The 16567-nt window shown below is 40.0% G+C and overlaps 3 protein-coding genes across 6 annotated transcripts in view; 2 read left to right on the forward strand and 1 right to left on the reverse strand.

Moving 5' to 3' along the window:
• The window catches only part of rasip1 (Ras interacting protein 1), a 25946-nt gene extending 17453 nt beyond the window's left edge, over window positions 1-8493 (reverse strand). The window contains exon 1 of the mRNA XM_034211274.1: window positions 8217-8493. The gene's annotated coding sequence lies outside the window, so the exon portion shown is untranslated. The remainder of the gene's footprint in view (window positions 1-8216) is intronic.
• Window positions 4282-14467, forward strand: slc2a3b (solute carrier family 2 member 3b). Its single transcript, XM_034211275.1, has 11 exons — window positions 4282-4417; window positions 4512-4659; window positions 7689-7793; window positions 8259-8419; window positions 8721-8961; window positions 9572-9734; window positions 9960-10147; window positions 11049-11153; window positions 11249-11350; window positions 11441-11644; window positions 12364-14467. The coding sequence occupies exons 2-11, from the start codon at window positions 4636-4638 to the stop codon at window positions 12604-12606; spliced, it is 1536 nt and encodes a 511-aa protein (XP_034067166.1). The 5' UTR covers window positions 4282-4417; window positions 4512-4635; the 3' UTR covers window positions 12607-14467.
• A 182-nt stretch (window positions 14468-14649) lies between these two features.
• The window catches only part of ephb6 (eph receptor B6), a 41408-nt gene continuing 39490 nt past the window's right edge, over window positions 14650-16567 (forward strand). For 3 of the 4 annotated variants that reach the window (XM_034211409.1, XM_034211410.1, XM_034211412.1), the window contains exon 1: window positions 16219-16350. In XM_034211409.1, coding sequence (XP_034067300.1) covers window positions 16293-16350 — 58 coding nt within the window. In that variant the 5' untranslated portion in view covers window positions 16219-16292. Of the gene's footprint in view, window positions 14737-16218; window positions 16351-16567 lie in introns of those variants that run through there. The other variant, XM_034211414.1, reaches the window with a different exon arrangement.

Here is a 16567-nt window from a genome sequence, read left to right on the forward strand (position 1 = left end):
AAATAGAAAGAAAAACAAACCTCAATATATATACGTATAGGTCGAAGAAATATAACTGGTACCTCTCTGCTCTAGCCACAGTCAGACTAACTCCAAAACACTTGTGGCCGGAGGTTTATATATGTTAAGCCCCTCCCCATAGGACAATCCACTATTTATACCCTTAATTACTGTTATTCTTATCATCTACAAACGTATTCAAAATGTAGTTCAAACTAATTAAACACAATAAATCAAATAGGTCAACATATTCTACATTTCTGACCACAGAAGCCTTAAACAATAACACTTTTACACTTGGAAGAAAATTGTCGCCCATGCTCCAATTGAGCACAGGTGTTTCCACTGATTGAGCCTCTACTTAAGGCTGCAGTTTTCTGTTGCTCTGTTCGGACTTCACAACCTTGAACGAGAGGGTAAGCAGGTTACTTTGGAACAGCATTGTTATGTATGACTTCAAATAAAGCTGTCTTGAACAAATAATGACTTGGGCTTTATTTGACCAATGTCCAGCAAAGTTATGAATGTGTTTCCCTCAGTGTGTCTTTTACCATGCCCCTATGCCAACTGTGATGAAGGCGTCTTCTTCACAGAAACACAGCGCAAAACATAAAGCTGTTTATGTGACTTCTAGAGAGCTGTGGAAGTTATTGTAGGACTATTTCTGGTCAGGGTTAACGCGATTCAGTGTGATGGCATCTCAAAAGCACAAGGGGGCACTGCTGCATCAAATATACATAATAAACCCCTCCAGTAAACTGTCTGAATGCTCACTCCCTCTGTTGACCCTGAACCACCAGATTATCAGCAAAAAATGCATGTTTGTAATGTTTTATCCCAAACATGACCCCAAATATACCCAAAATGTCAAACTGACATAAAGAAAATGTGTTTATAAGTTGAAAAGAACTGTTGAAATATTTCCGTTTACTGCAGTGAAGCAAACTGTAACCATGACTTGACTGTTGAACATTTTAATCTGTGAGGAAATATTCCAAATGTATGGTGTACGGGAAAAATAAGTTTTCTCTTTAAAGCTACCAAACAGAAAATGTTCAGGGGAAGTCAAAGGGTTAATAGATGATTTGCATTTGTCAATACTTTATGTACTTTTCTGTTCAATCATTGTCCAAGCAAAACATGTTATAAATTGGCTGATATATACATTTTATTTTTATGTAAACGCTTCAAAGAATATATATTGTGAAACCCTTCGTGTGGGCACTCATAATATGCATTTTTTCACTTTATGTTAAGTCTATACGATCCTGCAGTCAAGGAGAAAAAGTCAGATGAATTTGCATTAAGGGCGACATTTTTATGTTCAATTAAAACATTCGCCATAAATCCACAACAAAGATGTGTTTAAACGTTCTGCAGGATGTGGTTTGTGTGTGGAAGACTGAGTGAGGCATCTAACTTCCTCACTTTCTCTCTCTGTGCCCTCTCTGTCTTTCTGTCTATCTGTGTTTAATTTTCACAGATGTCATATAATTGGATTTTCTCACTCAGGCAGGTCACCAGAAAAGATGCCGCGGGATCGGTTTCCTTGGCAACAGATCACATGATCCAGATGGGATGCTGGGATAGAGAGATGCACTCTGAAGGAAAAAGTATGTCATCAAACACATCAGGGCACTACACCTGAACATCTGCACGTCCTTCTCTCCCTCTGTGAGTTCCTTTTTTTGTTTTGTTACAACCAAGTGAATACAAATGATTGCGATTCCACTATTACGTACAGAAAGGGAAGGAGCCACATGAAACCCAACCTGACGTTATTGATGCAGTCACTGTTACGACAGATTCCCTGTAATCTCTTTTCACAGGATATCAACTTCTTGATCAATCAAACACATTACTGCTCACAGGCCTCGGGAAATGTTTGATATAGTTTGGCAGTAGATTTCTCAAAAAGATAAAATGTGAGTGAACATTGAACATTATTATGCTCAAAAAGTTCACTCTGTGGTTTCGAGGTATATTAATATTGTATAGAAATGTGTAAATCTATGTAGGATGCCTACAGGGTGAAAGTAAGATACTACTTAAGTACTTTACCATTGACTTCTATAGTTAACTTGAGTATTTCAATGTTTTGCTACTTTATCTTTTCAGCTGAAAGCTTGTGTTTAACTCCACTTGATACCTTTAGTTACAGATTTAGATTAGTAATTAGAATATATTCAAATAGTTTACAATATATTGTTAGATTTCAAAAGCTACCTGGTAGAATATGTAGTAAAACCTATAACAGGCGACAAAATTAGAGTAGTAAACACATTACTGCATCTCTAGTTATAGTTCTACAGTATACTATTCTGAAATGTGTAATTCGGCATAATGACTACATTAATGCTTTAAGTATTTTTACAACTTCCACCACTGGTCGAGGTTTGATCAGGCCTGAGGGCTTTGACTATCTCCAGGAAATAATTGTTTACTCTTTCGTGTTTTCACCAAAGTGGCTCATTTCCAGGCACGCATGGTCAATAGTCTGAATTCTGATGAAATGTTTCGTTTTTACATTGATCACAAAAGTTGAAATAGCTGTCACCAGAATGTAATGTGAAAATACACTCCTCCATGACGTCAGATGCGGTTTTAAATACTCTAACTGGAAACACTTTATCAAAATAGGAGGATAAACGAGCAAGTAAATAAATAATGAAACAGTTTTTAGTTTGGATGTCAATGCCAAAATGTATCTAGTTTGCACTCATTAAGTTAAGGAATACATATTTGTGTCCGACATGGATTGTTATTTATATTCTACAGTTCACATAATTACATGCATGACAAAATACTAGTGTTGAATTGAACGGGTAGGTAAGAGTCTGATTGGTAAAAACCTAAACTCATAACTAATCCATCATTTATCACTGCATATTTAAAGGGGGTTAATTATACACACTATAGCTGCTACTAAGGACACAGAGGCCATGTCCTCGAACTGGGAGCTAATTCCAGCTTTCAAATCAAATCAAGTTTTATTTATACAGCACATTTATAAACGATTTTTGGTCGAGCCAAAGTGCTGTAGGCTACATATAATAAAAATAGCCTACAGTAGAGACACTTTACAGCAAATACAACAGCACAGATTGTTCAGAATATCAGTATGAGAAAAAAACGACACCCTCTATCCTTAGACCCTCACTTCGTACAAGGAAAAACTTCCAGAGAAAACCCTTTTAAAAAAGCTTTAAATATTTTAATTGACTACATTATGCAAAAAGAATCCTTCTACAACTTTACAAATTAATTGTGTACCTGAGTGACTGTAATGTTTTTATGCTGGTATACAGTATAAACTGGGTCAGAAAATTCAGATTTGTGTATTACATTTCAAGATTACCAAACCACAGGGTATATTTTATAATCATGGTCTTACACAGGATTGTTTGACCCTTTGGAAATTAATAAATACAGCTTTCTCTAAACTAGAACAAAATATATTTATATTTCACGCTAAATGCGGAATTATCATACAAATCTTGGGTCAAACTTGTGATCAAGCTTTCCAATTAAATGATTTTTTTTTTTAAACAATACAAAATTTAAAAAAAGCATTCAAATGTGCACCCAGCCTGTTCACCAAGTGGATTTAGAAATGCCCTTGGCTCACTCGCATTTTTCTGGAGAACTTGTCAAATTCCAGACTGGGATTTAGGTGGGCTGTGAAGATTAGACATAGTTGATGAAGATTTAGTTGGTCTCGTTTGTTTGCCACCCACTGAGCCGGTCTTATGATTTCGGCATGACCGGTCTTTGTATCTGAACTCCGTGGACATTGCCTTTTGTTCTCGCGCCCCCGTTGGGCCAGCAGCAGCACAGAGCCTCCTTTCACCGGCACCGTTTGTTCCCCATCTCCGCTCCGTACTGTACGCTCGACAACCCCCCCCCCCCTCCCTTCTTCATCTGAGCAATTTTCTGAGCAAACACATCTTGTCTGATTGAAGATACAGAGAGGCTGGCATGTCCCACAACGGTAAACAAACATTCATTTTAATAATGCGGTTGTGTCAAACAAATGAGTTCATATTTTGATTATATTTCTATGTTGTTATTATCACATGATTCCGGATTAAAGTAGCGTTCTTTACGTAATAAATCTTGTTTTAAACGAAATGCAGTTAATTAGAGCATCATCAAATAATATTGAAGTTTCTGCAGCCCATTGAGAAGGTGTTGTATTGATCAAAATGAGCAAAGCGACAGTAATTTAATTTGAACACAAGGAGTTACATCACTTTTTTCCTCATTTGATTTCATGATTAGTGAGAGCAGAAGAGGAGGGTGGACACGGAAGCAGAGGGAGGGGTTACTGTCATTTTGGATACTGACTCCTGTTGAATTCAGTGAGTGCCGAAAAGTGCTCCACTCTGCCTGATCCATTAGGTCTACTGGTCTATCGGTATGAACTTTATGAGAGTTCTTTAGATTGTTCAAACATGTGTTCTGTATCAAGTTACTGAATGTAATACATTCTTTTGTTTGTTTATTTTCAGGTTTCCCGAGGACTGTTTGCACAAAGGTGTGAGGTTGTGTGCATAAGGAATAAGAGGCATCCAAGAAGTTTTGAAGAAAAGTTCCTGTAGTTTTCTTCATCTGAATCTTCTGTGAGCCGCAAAGATGGAGCGGATGCAGGACGAAAAGGTAACTGTTTCTTACTTCTATTGGATTCATGGGTTAGTGGTGGTGTTCTGTTATTTTCCAAACTGTTACCTGTAAAAACCTACACAGATGAGTTTGCCGTACATATTCTGCAGTATTCTTCTCGGGTAGAAACACATTATAACAAGCTTTTAGTTATAATTCCCAGCAGTCCCAGAGGAAGAGTGCCAGTCCTTTTGGTTTGTTTCATTCTGAGCCTGTTTTGTGCCAACACGTCCTCATAATTAAGAGTGTTATTAAAAGTAAGAGGAAAACCTGTATATTTCCATTCTGGCAGGGGCATGAGATGGGAGGGATATACGAGAATTCAGGAGATGACTAAGGCAGGGTGGCAAGTTTAGACTCGATCTGGTTTTGGTTCTTACTTCATCTGCGTGTTCATTAGAAAGGCATGAGGGAATCGTACCAGTTATATGAAGAAAGAACTGTAAAAGTGCAGCAAAGACTGACAACTTGCAACAGCCCAAATATAGTTAACACTTTAGCGATACCATGCTACACAGACAGTGTTATCACTCAAAGGGTGAACTTTGAATTGATTGCATTACATATTTTAGTATTGTAAAGAGTATCTAAAACGACCAAAATGTGCCTATCTGTCCTCACAAACCTTCCCTGTGGTTTGGCTTTTGAAACAATCAGTTACACACATTTCATGGCTGTTTCTTAAGGTTTACACATCATGTGTGTTGATGCAACTACCCCCCCCCCAAGCCACAAAAAAGGCATGCACTCTAAAAAGTCATTCTTAAAAATTATAGCACAAAATTAGTGTAACCAAAAATGTAAAAAATAAATATCTTTCCTTTCTGATGAAATTATGCTAATAAATGATACTGCAGAAAAGGTGAAATGGAACTGCTGCAAAAGTCACATTAATGATGAAGACACATACGACAGTAAAATGCAATATTAAAACATAGGGAGAAAGAAAACTGACTTTCTAAAACGGCCATGCGAGATATTTTGAATAAACAGAGAGAATGGGATGAAGATAAGTTAAATGTGTCATTTGAGTGTCGAAGAAAAGGAGTGTCACTAATGAGACTTTCCTCTGGATTTCGAGAGCGATGATGATTAATAATAACACAATGAACCAAACCAAGTACATGAAACACCAAGTACATGAAACATAACTTTAATTAAGCATGGGTACTGAGGTTTAAAGTTCCAAAGAAAATAACCTTAATAGATCCCTTTAGAACCGTTTTTTAAGCTTTTTATAATATTCCATGGTATTCATAAGAATTACGTCATTGAATTGTGCGTGTACAAATATGTATATACTTTTACCACTTGTAAATGTAATTGTATTGGTTATGGTAACGTATTGATCATGACTTTTTTAAAGCCGAATGTCATGTTGCTGCAACAAAAAACTGTATATTGTAGTACACGGTTGCAGATAATGATGATGGGCTTGGCTTCTGCTCCTTAGTGTGCAAATGCAGGAAATTGTGCATGCTGGTACAACCTCTTAATCTGCCGTATTCAATTCTTAAAGTACCTATAATGCGCATTGCGCAGTGGGCCACTCCCTAATTAGAATCACTGTTTTAGCAAGAGGCTTAACAATGCGAACGTTTTGTCTAAGTCTTACTCAACATCAGCATGTCACTACAGATGCAATTGGCATGTCTACATCCACACACATTTGTACACACACAACCACACCCCCACATGCAGTTATCCTCATCAAATCCCCTCTCGTGCAGCGCTACACCCCAGAGACCCCTCCAGTCCTCTTTATTTCCCCTTCACTATCAAATAATCGTGTTTGCAGCACTTCCTGTGTGTCAAACCGTCAAGATGTCGTCACAGAAGTATATTCGGCTTGATTTAGTGTAAGAATATGAGACAAGGCCATGATGTCCCAGAGAAACACGCAGTGACCTGATAACGACTGATTATCACTATCTGCTTATGTGTTGCTGTTCACGGAGTCATTTTTAATTCCTCCTTAGCGTTTCATTCTGACCTGTGGGTGGGTTTACCTGATAGGAACACATATAAACATGATGTACTTAAAGCCCATTGTTGGTAGTTTTGTTATCAATAAGGAAGCCTGAGTTCTCAGCAAATCAAATAGTTGATCAGATTAAAGGACAGAGGGTTTGTTTCTAGAGGGGGAGACTCTTTCAACTGCCTCTTGATTTCCCTCAATGAACGTACTGTTTTGTGACGTTTGAGGAGTTATCTGTGCAGATAGTTATATCATGTAAACATTGGGACAGAGTTAATTGTGCCTGTCTTTGTGTCTGTTTCCTGACTTAATTAGGATAACAAGTTGTGTAAAACAATGTATTAATCATGAATGATTCACTCGTGTTATAGTGTCGAAACGGGCGGATTTGGAAAACACTGGATGATTAAAATGGATTTCCTTTCATTAATCAGCCTGTCTGGATCAGTCGACTTGGAAAGCAAATAATGAGCTTTGTAGAGGTTCCCAGAAAGCTGTTGTAATGCGGTTAACGTAAAGAGATGTAGTAACTAGGTTCCTTATTTGGCATGGTGCCGCCACATAGTAGACTTGGAACCACAACTTCACTTAAACCCATTTCTCAGTTCTGCTCTGTTGGAACTGTAAAAAATGGCAAACTCCTACATGCCGTGCCACACGAGGGATTATTGTCAGGTGTATTAGCTTGTTATTATGAGCTAAGCCCACTTTAATTTGAACCCTGCAGGGAAAAGCACTCACAATAGGATTCATTTATTCTCTCGGGGTTTCTTTAGCTTCTCAGCTGAGAAATACCTCAGAGCTGCAAATCATGGATCCTGTGCAGTGTTTGCGAAACCTAGCTTTCACAGTGCTGCAAGTGACAGAAAACTGAAAACAGGGACTCATTGTGTTTGTAGTTACCAGTGTCAATATAAACAACAGGAGCTTTGTAGAGCCAGGGACAGGACATGTCCACCACACAAACTGAGGGGGGGATTGTCCATAAACTCCATCCGCTCATTGTTTTAATCCTTCATATCGCTCATGACTTTTTCTCTCTCAACAGCCGCCGAAGAAGGTGACCCTTTACCTGCTCTTCAGCGTTTCAACAGCTGTCATCGGCTCGCTACAGTTTGGCTACAACACCGGGGTCATAAACGCACCAGAGCAGGTGTGTGTGTGTGTGTGTGTGTCAGTTGAATTGTGTAAGAGACCTTTAATGTTTTATGACAGCGGGGACAACTATTATGAGAGAGATGAATAATAGATGCCATTTTTATATCTTCTCCCTTTTTTGGGATATTAATATTGCAATAACTTAAATGACACTTTTTTTTAACGCCAATTCTGGGCCTCGTTTTAGGACTTTCACATTGCTGTTCGGATGTGGTTTTGCAAAGAGGCCTAGATACAGTTAGGGTGCTCGACATGATAAGACTGCTCTCATTTGTGACCACAGCATTGCAAGGTGGCAATGCTAAAAGCTATACTGCCCTCATGTGGATGTGTCAAAAACTCCCAATGAAGCATGAGCTCTGACATCAGTTACACACAAAATGAATAGTTTTGATTGTGAACTTAGACAAACACTTACTTCGATGCAGCCATTCATCACTCTTTTTCTGTGGGTTGACAGAAACTGCGTAGGTTTTTCCAGAATGTGTCGATGGAGCGCTACGGGGAGCCTTTCAGCCCAGGAACCAACACCATGGTGTGGAGCTTTGCAGTCGCCATCTTCAGCGTGGGAGGCATGGTCGGGTCCTTCTCTGTCGGAGCCGTTGTCACCAAATTTGGCAGGTAAGAACATCGGGAGTAAACAGTATGGTGCAGTAAATGGTTTCATGTATGGTGACAGTTAATCAACCGAACCCTTACTAGTTTTTAAATACACCTTTCCTTATTGTAAACTCCACAATTTAGTTTTAAAGCCTATCTTTTGTCTTGGACTGTTTGTTTGACAAAATCAGACGTGGAAACTTCTCCTTTGAGTCTGTGAAATTGTGATAGAAAAGTTTGCATTATATTTAATTGGTCAACATAATCTGCAGTACTCACCCACTAACCATGTCCTTCTGCCCTCCTTGTCTCTCTTCTTCAGGCGTAAGTCCATGCTGCTTGCTAACATCCTGGCTATCATCGGGGGGGGTTTCATGGGACTGTCGGGCCTGGCTCGTTCTTACGAGATGGTCATCGTGGGGCGGTTGATCATCGGTGTGTTCTGCGGTCTCTGCACGGGGCTGACACCCATGTACGTGGGTGAGATCGCCCCCACTGCTCTCCGAGGAGCCTTCGGCACGCTGCATCAGCTGGGTGTGGTGATTGGCATCCTGGTGGCACAGGTATGATGTGGTGATTACGTTACTGAGATACTTTTGTTTTTTATTTATTATGCAAAAGCTCTGGATTTCTGCAGGAAAAACGTGAACTTGTGAATCAGCTTTGCTTGAAGAATTCAAGCAAGTGCCTCAAAATCAATGTGTTGCACAACTCTTCACATTATTATTTTTCACCTCATAAATGTTTTTCAGAACTTTTATAAGAGTTCGATGCTGTCATGTGACCTACAGATCATCATTACGGACAAGAAACAACATTATCAGCTCTCTTTTAGTACACATTTTGTTTTTAATTAATATTTTTAGTCTGTTGGGAAGCTGTACAATATATAAACATATAATTAGCTAATAATATTACAAGCATATTTTCAGATTATACTGTAGAAATAGAACATATCCCTTTTTTAAAAAGTATTATTTTAACCATATTTTTCAGAGCATAGTATATTCAAATCTCTCCCATCTCTTAGTGTTTATTATAATATCAATGTAATATAATAAAACTACTACAAAAAGCATGGTGTCCTGGAGAAGAGCTGCGAGGGTTGTTTGAGTTCAAATGAAAGCTCAACTCATTATAATGACTTCATCTTGTGTTATTGATGCATTTCAGGTCTTTGGTCTGGAGTTTCTGCTCGGCTCAGACGTTCTGTGGCCTCTGCTGCTGGCTCTCACCATCCTGCCGGCCATCGTGCAGAGCATCCTGCTGCCTTTCTGTCCTGAAAGCCCCCGCTACCTGCTGATCGTCCTCAACCAGGAGGAGGAGGCCAGGAAAGGTCGGTTTTGAGACGTTATGCAAACGAGATTGCGACATCAGGTTTTAATGAGACTGAATTTAGAATTGCTCTTGAAATTGTAATGAACCTTGAGGCACGGCCCTGCGATTTATTAAAGTTTTACAACATAATGTTCTAAGACCCTTCCAGCCTTACTTTACACCATATTTGCACAATAATGTACCTACTCCCTCTCCTTTCATCCATCCCTTCTTCTCTCTGTAGCCATGGTGCGTCTGCGCGGCTGTGAGGATGTGAGCGATGATATTAATGAGATGAAGGCAGAAGGGATGAAGATGGCCTTGGAGAAGACAGTGACCATCCCTGAACTCTTCCGCTCCCCAAACTACCGCCAACCAATCATCATAGCCATAATCCTGCAGCTCTCCCAGCAACTGTCTGGTATCAACGCTGTGAGTAAACACCATATCCTGTCAGGGAGCAGAGTGTTATGGGTATCATTATATGATAAGTCTCAGTCAATGTCATCACTACATCTCTAAAGGAGCATTTACTGAAAAACGCACATGACGAGAGACGCTACTCTGCTCCAGGCAATGTTCGATTGAGCGGAATAATTTAAGCCAGTGGGGTCATTGGAAAGAGACAAACAAAGTGGTATTTGATAGGTTTTTGTTAATAAGGTCATGTCACGAGGCTGACTAAGTGTGTTAGCGTCCCCCCCTCTGACCTGACTACTGTGATCAACAGTAAAGCTGCGGCAGCCCGTGGCTAAAGGCTGTAACATCGATTTAACTGACAGATATTCAACAGCCGTGACCCCGCCCACTCATCAGCAGCTAGTAGCACCAACTGTACGAAGCTATATTTAATGGAACACATGACTAGGTGTAATGTGAAAGAGGTTGCTTGAAGTCACAAACCTGATGTAACTATAACCCAACTCTGCAAATCCTCTGAAGTTTACATGGCATTTTAGGGTCAGTTAGCTCACTATTTTTGTTTTATGGCCCACAACCTAAATCGAAAAGTACAAAAATCATCTGCTCCCAAATCTAAAACTTGAGAGCCATCAACTGTAGCTAATACCATATCTTTAATATCATGAGACCCCTCACACCACAGCCAGCCCTTGTTCTCCAGCCTCCCCTCAGGCAGGCTCAGAACCACATGGACCCACAGGCTAATAAAAAGCTTTTCCCCCAGAGCCGTGGACAGGCTGCTGAGCCCATTTCCCCAAAAACAACCAGCACCCTAAGAGCAATTCCTCACCTAACCTAAGTTGTAATGAAAAAGACTACCCTTATTTTTCTTTACTAATACTAATAACTCTTCATCTTTCTCTCCTATTAGGTGTTCTATTATTCTACAGGTATATTTGACACAGCTGGTGTCACTCAACCCATCTACGCCACCATAGGAGCTGGAGTTGTCAACACCGTGTTTACTGTAGTTTCCGTAAGTGTCCGACTAAACATTTGTTCTTTAGATAAAAGGCATGGTTTACATTATTATTCATATTTGTATTAACAATTTCTTTGTTTTAAATCCAGCTCTTCCTGGTTGAACGGGCGGGGCGAAGAACCTTGCATCTGATTGGTCTGGCAGGAATGGCTTTCTTTGCCCTCATTATGACGATCTCCCTGGTTTTGGTGGTAAGTGATGTTTGCTTGCTACCTCTTGTTCTGTGAGCTTAAGAAAACAACATCTTCTTGTACTCACTCTTTGTTTCTCTGTCTGAGCAGAAGGCCAACCCGTCTCTGAGCTACCTGGCCATCGTGGCTGTGTTCGGCTTTGTTGCCAGTTTTGAGATGGGTCCAGGTCCAATCCCCTGGTTCATCGTGGCTGAGCTCTTCTCCCAGGGGCCCCGGCCTGCTGCCATGGCCGTCTCCGGTCTGTCCAACTGGACCGCCAACTTCCTCGTGGGGCTGGGATTCCCTAAACTTGAGGTAAGGGAAACATTTACGTCTTTTACTTGTATTGACATCAAGATACACTTAATGTAGAGCCACCTAAGGTAAAAGTAGACATAATGCAGAAGGGCTCATACCATGAAAATATACATTATTGGAGAAAATAATGAATACATAACATTTTTCATCACTAAAATGTTGCAGGTGGTAGAGTTCAGCTAATTTCATTAACTTTATAAACAGCAGTATCATCACATATAATGATATTTTATTTTTGAATATATAATAGTTGATTAATATGTGTGCTGGAATACATTATTTCATGGAAGAAACAAGATTTCTATCTTCTATGATTTTGAATCTATTCCGAACTTCCATTAATTGATTTGTAACCGCTGAGGACCACCACGTGCTCAACACAGAACTCATTTTGAATCAGGAACCGTTTTGAATAAAAGTGCAATGATATATCAAATTGAATCAAATCATAAGATACTTAAAGATTCACACCCATGTTTGTTTTTATTTATTAGAATCTGAAAGTAACTGGCAACAGTTATTAACAGATTATAGTGATGTAAAAACAAGAATATTTCCCTCTGATAGTATAATGGATTAGGAGTTGAAAGTACGTAAATCTCAAAAAGTAAAGAACTTGAGTAAATGTACTTAGTTACTTCCCATCACTGCAAACATTTTCAGAAGTATGTGCAGTTTGAGTCATGTAGTTACACACCTCTCTCTTCTTCCCTCAGGAACTTTGTGGTCCTTACGTCTTCATCATCTTTATGGTCCTCCTCATCCTGTTCTTCATCTTCACCTTCCTGCGAGTACCAGAGACGAGAGGCAGGACCTTTGACGACATTGCTCAGGGATTCGCTGCCAGCGCGGGAAAACCCTTCGCGGTTCCTGAGCCGATGGCCGTCGGCCTGACCGAGGGAAAAGAAGGTCCTCCAACCTCCCCCACAAGCAAGGTCCCCATGGTGGGTCTTCCTTAGAAAGAAGAAGTAAAAGAAATCCGGACACAACACAGACAAAAGGTTTTAAACACATAGATATAAGGAGCTATATTTCATAACACACAAACGTTTAAAGCATTAAAGGTTCCCTCGTCACAAACATGCTTTAATAATTGACAGAGTTCCCTGTAATCCTGCTTTAAACATGGGCCAAACTTAACTGAATTACTAGTACTTAATAATAGTTGACATTCCCATTGCCAGCCCTACGCATACTGCCATATAAGAGGATCAACATATGTTCAGCCTTAAGTCCCAGGTCTTCAGCTACCCCCATGCTAAAAGGTTGTGGGATTTGGGGGGGTTTATGTATTGAGGTCAAGCTTGAAAAGCTGGTTTTGGATCCTGGTAGTTTGACCCAAAAAAGAACGACTGACTTGCTGTCCTGTCTGCATGCCTGATGTGCCTTGCTGCCTGGGGGAGGGAGCCATGTTGTCTTGAGTAGACAGAGTGAGTATAGAGGTGTTACAGCAGCCCCTCTCCCATTTAAGTGTGCAAAAAAGCACTATAAACTTAGAATACAAATATTTAAGCATGTAGCAGAATATAAATATGTATTATCATCCTGGAGCACAACATCTCATGAGAGTAGAGGATGTTTGAAATTATAGAAATAATGAAGACAGGTCTGTAAATTACAGCTGTCTGTATGAACCACGGTAGGCTAACACTGTCAGGCCTTAAAAAGTCTGCTCATAGGATTTCTGCTCCTAAAAAACCCAACCTCTGTTTTCAATGATTTCAGCCAGTATTTTGTAGTCGTTTACAGTAAGCATTACAACCGTAGGATAAACTCAGGTGGCTACATTTATCATCACTGTACTTGAAACTCTCTTGACATCAGTATGAAGCAGTAACTTCTGCATCCTAGGCTAACATCATATTGCCGGCTCTAAAATAGCGTTACATTAAATCAAGTGCTCATCAGTGTTAAACAGTCATTTGTGGTAAATGTTTTGTATTGAAACACTTTAAAATCGACTGATAACAACAATACGTATCTAACATGAAAGATATTGGAAAATATTACAATGATGATCTTAACCAAGAGGTATAGTAATGTTGAGTAATAACACTAAATGAATTGCATTTATTTTAGTAGTTAACGCACAAAAAATGCCTTATTGATTGTTGTGCTTTCTAATTTTCTGAAATGATGCCCATAAATATTGTAGAATCTTCAGTAACTGAATCAGGATAAACTATTACAACATAGTACATAGGCTTATATCTGTTGTGTTAATGTTTGTACAGTTGTACTTCTTCTTGGATATGAGCACACTCATATGGAAAACATTTTCAATGTTTGAGCTTAGTAGCATTTTATTTGCACTTTGGCAGTCGGACCAGTTTGTAATAATTGTTTGTATTGTGCGTTTCTCTGTAAATATAATGTGTGCATTAGGATGTTTGGTTGTGCCTCATAATCCTGTCTAATCTGCTACATTGACTGATTTGTCTTGCACTGTCACAATGGTGGATGTCACTGTTGCTTAATGGTAAACAGAAGTCAGGAGTGTTAAAGCTTGAGTGTGCGTGAGAGTCACAGTATCATCATGTATGCCACTAATAATATTAGTGACACTTGCTTTGAGAAACTAAAAAAGGAAATAAAGTTGTCCATCTTTAAGGGAATGTGTGACTTGAATTATGAATTATTTCACTGTCTGTAATGCTCGAGTCAAAGCAATGAATGTTTAATGTGATTGCAGTCTCTGTGCTAAAGTGAGAGTGTGATTACTGTGGCTACTCCCTTTCTGCACCGCATCAGCTGTGCTGTTATACACTGTAGAGATAACCAAACCTCAGAAACATTGAAATAAAGCCATAAGTTAAAGAACAGAGTTCCGTTTCTCTCTGCGGCAGCTGCTGAACAGTTTGGTTTAAGAAGACATGTATTCATGGTTGTGTGATGACGCTTTTAAGGAGTGAATGCGGGAGGAGTTTTGAGGTCAGATTTAGTCTTGGATCACACAGCTTCAAAAGCCAAACCAGAACACATGTAGAGACGCGAGATAATGATTACCTCTGAGAGGAATTCCCCTGAAAAGACATACTAACATTGCTGCTTCTAAAATTACAGGTCGTGGCTGTTTTATGGGGGAAGTGGTAAGTGAGATACTGTTCAATTCATTTCTTTAGGAAGGACACCAAAAAAAAACTAACGTCTTAACAAAATGATTTATAATTGGTTCCTAGGGCACATGGTGACAAAATAACCGTACAAAACCTAAAGTTTACTGGAGCTGCGACAACGAGTCGAGTAATCAACTTGTCGGGGGGGGTTTTGGACTGACGGAACACTTTTCTTTCCTAATATTTTACAGACAAAGCTTCTATTGGATGCCATAGAAAATATGAATCGGGTGCAGCCTTAATTTCCCAATAACAGCAGAACAAGAGTAGCGGGAAAAAATATCACATTTGTGATGCTGGAACCAGTAGTGTTTGTCCATATTTCCTTTAAAGAAATGAAGTAATAGATTGAGCAAAAGTTAATGATAAACAGATTAATCAATCTTTCACTTCAGCTCTAAAAAACACTTTTTATATAAAGTGGCACAGGGAATATGTGCTTTCAGGACCAACTGATTATGAAGTTCTAAGTCCCGGCTTAATGACGGGAGGACCGGCGTGATCCATTTGCCTCTCCACTCTGCTTCTTGGAGCAAAGAGCCCAGGGTAAAGGGCCCCCGGCTGGCTGGGAATGGGGCCATCTAATTGTGTCAAGCCAATAGGCAACATCTCCCTGCAAAGGTCTACTGAAGTGTCAGTCAATGCAGTGAACTGGGGCATGAAAGTCCATCAACAAGCTGCAGCACTGCGGTCTGACCAGCGAGTGGCGTGCATGAGCCAGAGGGGCTCAGCTCTGTGTATTTGCATGCCTGTGTGTGAGTGCGTGTCTAGAAACTGTCTGGATGAGCAATCCTGGGAGGCGAGGAGTGTGTCTGAGAGACGGAGGGGAAAGGAGGAGGAGGATGGTGTTAGGAAGAGGCAGGATGGAGGGCATCCAAAAATGTGTCCAAACGATATTCATTTTCCATAAAAGGTAGAACTGAGAGGGATCCAAAAACAAAAAAAGGAAAAGAAATTGGGCACTCTCGCATGCCACAAGTTGAAAAATGCAAGTTAGCACAGTGTCCAGATATTTGAGGGATGCCACAGTTTGATGCACAGTCTGCCAGGCGGCCCGCTGAAGTTGGTGTGAGGCGTTAGGGGAGAGCTGGAAGTGATGTCGTTAGACATGTCTAGACAGTTGTTTTAAAGACTGGACTAACTAGTTTATTCATTTTTCCACCTCCCTTTCCCTATGACACTTTTTCTTGTTAACTCTCTCTCCTTCTTTGTCTCTCTCTCTCGAATATAAAAAACTCTCACTCTTTCTCTCTCCCCTCGTTTCGCTGACAACAGTGTTTTGTTTACTTCTCTGTTGGCACTGTGCTTATTGTATGTGCTGCTCTGTAAATATTTTTCGCCTTTCCTCATCCATCCTCCCCCTCTCTTTCTCTCTCCCTCTCTCAGATAAAGGGAGCAAACAGACTCCACCCCCTCTCTCACCCCCTGCTCCCTCTCTCTCTCGCTCACTCTGTCACACACACTCACTCTATCTACTTCTTTCATGCTCTCTCCCTCCCTCTCTCTGTCAGTGTCATTCTGTCGTGGAGATGTGGAGTGTCTTTCTGTCTCTCTGTCTGTTTTTCCAGCCTAACTCAGCTGAGGAAGGTAAGAATTTCACTTTTACTTTATTTTGAAAATTGTGTGTATGTGTGCAAGGGTAGCAGGACTGAGAGTTTGCACAGCGCTCCCATCATGTGCTCATAATAAGCCCACAAGTGAAGGATGGACACTTGGTATGCTTCTGTTACAGAGCTCTAAGAATGTCGCTCTCTGGGAATGCTGGGTACTTTGGCAAATCTGTGAATCTGTGAAACGAAAGGCC

The sequence above is a fragment of the Gymnodraco acuticeps genome, unplaced genomic scaffold (assembly GCF_902827175.1).
Source record: "Gymnodraco acuticeps unplaced genomic scaffold, fGymAcu1.1, whole genome shotgun sequence".
NCBI classification, from domain to species: domain Eukaryota; kingdom Metazoa; phylum Chordata; class Actinopteri; order Perciformes; family Bathydraconidae; genus Gymnodraco; species Gymnodraco acuticeps.

What these genes read in the sequence shown, in the direction of transcription:
- slc2a3b (XM_034211275.1), top strand. Translation starts at nt 4,636, where the DNA reads ATGGAGCGGATGCAGGACGAAAAG. An exon ending in TCATAAACGCACCAGAGCAG is followed by an intron (nt 7,794 to 8,258) that starts GTGTGTGTGTGT and finishes GTGGGTTGACAG; the next exon opens with AAACTGCGTAGGTTTTTCCA. An exon ending in GTTGTCACCAAATTTGGCAG is followed by an intron (nt 8,420 to 8,720) that starts GTAAGAACATCG and finishes TCTCTTCTTCAG; the next exon opens with GCGTAAGTCCATGCTGCTTG.